Source organism: Poeciliopsis prolifica, unplaced genomic scaffold (genome assembly GCF_027474105.1).
Source record: "Poeciliopsis prolifica strain line A6 unplaced genomic scaffold, Auburn_PproV2 SCAFFOLD069, whole genome shotgun sequence".
In the NCBI taxonomy this organism is placed as follows: domain Eukaryota; kingdom Metazoa; phylum Chordata; class Actinopteri; order Cyprinodontiformes; family Poeciliidae; genus Poeciliopsis; species Poeciliopsis prolifica.
The window spans coordinates 910306-915127 of record NW_026562444.1 but is presented as its reverse complement, the minus strand read 5'-3'; the positions used below and the strand labels follow the sequence as shown (position 1 = coordinate 915127).

The following is a 4822-nucleotide window of genomic DNA, read 5'->3' as shown; positions in this document are numbered from 1 at the left end:
AAACTCCCTGCAGGCGTCGGGACGCTGCCGGCTCCGCAGGCCGTCTCCATGGACACGGTCAGCAGGAGACACGTCCTGCGCTGGACGCAGCCCAGAGCATCATGCAACTCCACCGTGCTTTACTCCGTTCAGTACCAGGGGTGAGTCAAGTCACCAAACCTCTGAACTGATGAACAGAGAGAAACGCAGAGAGCAAATAGATCTGCATAAAACAGAAAAATGTTTCCTGTCATTAATGAATCATAAATATTAATGATCAAATCTGCCTCCAGCTTTCATTTTCCTCTCTTTATTTATTTTCTAATAATACATAAATACAAACTTATTGACCCATAATGCAAAAATAATAACTAATTTCTATGTTGGACACAATAAATGAAACCAGCTTTTTTTCAGCTGCTCTGTTTGCAGAGCAGTTTGGTGTTTGAGTTACTATTTGCTCAAAGACAGGATACATATGAGTGAGTGAGCGAGTGACAAGCAGCCTGACTCTGTTTATGTTTTAGTTTTGCTTCATATTCCAGCAAACCGACCCGACCTGATGGACGAGGCAGGTGAGTCACAGCGAACAGGAGGCCAGAGGGATCAACGTTGGGCTGGCAGCCGTTTGCATGCCTGACTGACAGCTGCAGCATCCTGCAGGGGGAATGCAGATCAACGGCTGTTGAGCAACGTTGATCCTGAACCTGAGACCAAAACAATTAGAGCAGAAAGAGCAGCCAGGATCACTGAGATTCTCTTAGAATCAAACTGATGGAGACTTCAGTGACTGTAACCAGACCGCAGGACGTCGGAGAGTCAGGCTGTTTCTGAGTCACTTTGTTTCCACCTCTTTCTGTTTTCAGGGAGTTTGAGCTCCTGATCAGGAACGGCAGCTGGATAAACGCTACTGAGTGCCAGAGGATCCCCCTCACCAGCTGCGACCTGACCTTTGACCTGGGATCTGACTCCGACTACAGCCTGCGGGTCAGGGCACAGTGTGGCTCCAAGATGTCCGCCTGGACCAGATTTCTGTTCAACAGGAACAACAGTAAGAGTTCTCAACCGATACATTAAAGATGGCCGCCGCAGCGCTATGTTTACTGCGGTAAAGATGGCCGCCACAGCGCTATGTTTACTGCGGTAAAGATGGCCGCCACAGCGCTATGTTTACTGCGGTAAAGATGGCCGCCACAGCGCTATGTTTACTGCGGTAAAGATGGCCGCCGCAGCCATCTTTACCGCTGCAGTAAAGATTTCTCTGCAGGTCAAAGGTCGTATGTTCAGGCAGTGTGATCGTGTCTCTCTGCAGTCACGCCTCCGGTCCCTGAGCTCAGGTTGACGGCAGCGGGCGCCGTTCTGCTGGTTTCCGTCAGGAAGTTTCCTCTCACCGCCGTTACCACGGTCACGATGTGGAGGAAAGACAAAGGGCATCAGGTTGTTTTATTCGTCTTTATTCTCGTTTTATCTTCATTTCTTCTTTTTCTCCCTCAGTTTATTTCTGCAGAAGTTGGATAATCTTGGAGTCTCAGCCTGCAGCTGTTTTCAGGCAGCATGAACTGAACCGTTTCTTCTTCATTTCTGTTTTTCAGACTAAAGTTTACTCCATGCCAGCAGACCAGGAGGTGCTGCAGGTCGCCGCCCTGCAGGAGGGAGCGGTGTACTGCGTCAAGGCGAAGGTTGTCCTGAATCAGGACGTGCAGAGTGGGTTCACCGACAGCCACTGTTTCCATCACAGGTTTGAAAACTTTACAGAAACATAAAACCAGGTGAAACAGCAGCTGCAAGAATAGATCTGTTCTGGGGTTAAAAGTCTTTATATCCAAAGAATATATTTTGTAGTAACAGATTCATTGATGGTTTCTACAGTACAGATGTTTTCACCTGATAGGCCAGTAGAGTTGGTTTGATTGGGACCAAAGCTGAAACATTTGCTCCAGCTGCTGCGGTTCTTCTTCTCTCTGCTTTGACTCAAACAACCAAACGATTTGAGCAACCAGTTCCCCTCCTCGCCTGTGGGGGCGCTGCACCAAGAACCACTGGATGAAACAACATGAAAAACTCTGAAGACGCTGACCTCGACATCCTTCTTCACAAAAACTAAAATGGATGTGTCAGATTTTAGCGGTTGGAGGATTTCTCTCTAGTCTTCGGTAAAATAACACAGGACATTTGTCCTGCTAGCGCTAGGCTAGCACCTTTGTTTCGGTTGTAATTACCCAGAATGCCTTATTTGTGGAGTGGTCTCAGGTCCGCTTGGTGTTAGAATTCAAACCAAACTGAAGTTCACTTCAACTGAACCCAAACTGAGTTTTGGACCAGAGTTCGATTAGCATTCACACTGCGCCGAGCGAAGCGGACTGAACCGCTGGTGCAAATCTCCTTAGAAAACGGATCAGTTCCCATTTGGCTGTGCTTTAATCAGAACCGTGCCTGGCTCTCCTGCAGGTCCTGGCGCTCCGGCGTGGAAGCAGCCCACCGTGGTGACGGTGACGGTGGTGGCCATGTTGGGCCTCCTGATCGGTTTGTTCTGGTCGCTCGTCCACTGTCGACCCGACTCCTGTCGACCCGACTCCTGTCAGAAGTATTTCCAGAAAGAGCCGCTGCCGCCGTCGCTGGTGGGTCTTCAGAACCTCCACCTGCAGATTTCACTTTTTATTCTGTTTTTATTCACCAGACAACAAAACTGAGATTTTCACAGAAATAGTTCTGGGTGCAAAATGTGAGAAAATTTGTATGAAGAAAAAAGGCCAAAATTTTTGAAGACTAATTTTCTAAGTCTGACAAGATTTTATTTTTCTTATTTTTAAGTTTTAAAAACCGACATATAGTTACATTTTGGGGAATTTTCTCCTAGAGAAAGTTTTAGTTCTAAAGAGGAACAAAAACTCTTGTAATGTGTGAAATAAAATAAATAGTGTTGGGGAATTTGTTCCTTCCAGGATTTAAGCAAAACAAAAGTAAAATCACTTAAAGGCTCAACCAAAAACAACTTAAAAATATATTTTTCTGTTATACTGATGGAGAAACAGGATTGATTCAATTTTGAACACCAGATTTCTTCTATCCTCCGCTGCCGTTTATCTCTGAATGATGCTTTTCCCACTTTAGATTCTGATGTTTCTCTGCTCAGACAGTTTTGTCTGTTTTTCTCTGTAATCAGAGAAAATGATGCTGTGATGCAGAAACGGTTGGATGAGCGGCGTCACTGCTGCTTGTCTTGGTGCTTCCTGCTTTGTGAAACTGGTGTAGAAATTCAGCAAACAGCAGGAGGTCTGGATTTAGATCTGAATTTATTTCATAATGTTGAAGTTTTGCAGCAGGTTTTTTGGTCTGTGTGCAGAACGGAAACGTCGCCGTCCGGATTGTGATTCTTCAGGAGGAGCTCTGTGAGGAAACGCCCCACCTGCTGAGGGGCGGGGCAACGTGACCCCTGCGTGACCCCAACTCGGCGCTGCTCGACCTGCAGGTCTAAACGAGCTGGAAGGCGTGCGTTTCGATCCCCATGGAAACAGCCGCTTCCCGGTCCGGCGGACCGAAGGAAGCCGACCTCCAGGTTCTGCTGACTTCTGGTTTAAAACCAGGCTGCATGAGGGGAGAGGAGGTCAAAGGTCACAGCTACAGTTGTTCTCAGCAGATTTGAGAAAAAGAAAATACCATAAAAAGATCAGATAAGAGTTCCTGTTATATTTATATACATGTAAAACCTAAACTTTACCTGATGAAGAACGAGGATGTTTATGTTAATTATATTAATATATTCATGGTTTCACGTCAGATGAACACTTTAGCAGGTTTGGGTTCAAACTGAGACGTTTTGATGAAGGAGAATTTAAACTGTTTTATTAACGTTCGGTTCTTCTGCGTCTTTTTATTTCAAAGATTATTGTTTTATAAACTGCTTCTTGTTTTGTCATGAAAAGATTTAAAGAAAATAAAAAAATCATTTTAGGGTTTTGTTTCCTGATGCAGCTAGTTACCATGGCAACAGCAACAGGAAGTGATTTGTTGCCCCGTTGCCATGACAGTCTTGGATGCTTTTCTTTTGTCTTTATTTCAGTTATTTTTTTATAAATCTTTTTTTACCCCAACTTTCTGTCCAGACTAAAATATTTTCTGCTTCCATTTGATCAACAGTTCCATCAAATTTAGACTTTAGATGAATGAGTTAAACATTCATGTTGGAAAGAAAATCTTTCTTTAAATGCAGAATAAATTATAATCTTTCTTTTCTGAGGGTGTAAAAGATTTTTCACCAACAATGATTCTGAAAATATCACAAATGTATGTTTTTCATCTCGATCTGATTGAAGAAACGTAAAACTTCCTAGAAAAACTGATGCTTGATGTTGGAACGCTGTGAAACTAAAACAATAATTTGTAAAAGGACGTTTTTCTTCAAGTTGTTTTCTGCACTGAATTTAAAATAAATGTGTTTTTGTGGATGTTGAAATGTGTTTTTATAATGAAGTATAATTTTGTCCATATTAACTCAAGAACACTGATCTATGTCAGTCAATAAATGAAGATTTTAAATAAACTGCATGAAGAAACGATGGAGATGTGTTTTGTATTTTCCTGATATTTTGATAATTTATGTTTAGTGATCAACTCCAAGTCCATGAGGACTGAAGGACTCTTTACCATCACCCTAATCTCAGATTGACATTAGAGGAAATGTGTAAAAGGTCACTTTAAACCTAAATCTGCCAGTATGAATACTTTGGGCTTTACTGTGCAGAGACTTCTGGAGGAAGAGGAAATGCCGAGCAGGAAACACCGCCCCCTGGTGGATAATAAGGGACGTTACGTCAAAGTAAAATATAAAGTGTTGTTTTTATCA

At 43.2% G+C, this 4822-nt stretch overlaps 1 protein-coding gene across 2 annotated transcripts; it reads left to right on the top strand.

Annotated features, from left to right (window-relative positions):
* The first annotated feature begins 18 nt into the window (after positions 1-18).
* On the top strand, positions 19-4471 carry LOC129351746 (interleukin-20 receptor subunit beta-like). 2 transcript variants are annotated; one of them, XM_055020658.1, is made up of 6 exons: positions 19-140; positions 846-1030; positions 1292-1416; positions 1572-1683; positions 2428-2597; positions 3323-4471. In XM_055020658.1, the coding sequence occupies exons 1-6, from the start codon at positions 49-51 to the stop codon at positions 3407-3409; spliced, it is 771 nt and encodes a 256-aa protein (XP_054876633.1). In that variant the 5' UTR covers positions 19-48; the 3' UTR covers positions 3410-4471. The 2 variants fall into 2 exon arrangements, with proteins under 2 accessions (XP_054876633.1, XP_054876634.1); XM_055020659.1 differs by having other exon boundaries at positions 1572-1717.
* The last annotated feature ends 351 nt before the right edge of the window (positions 4472-4822 follow it).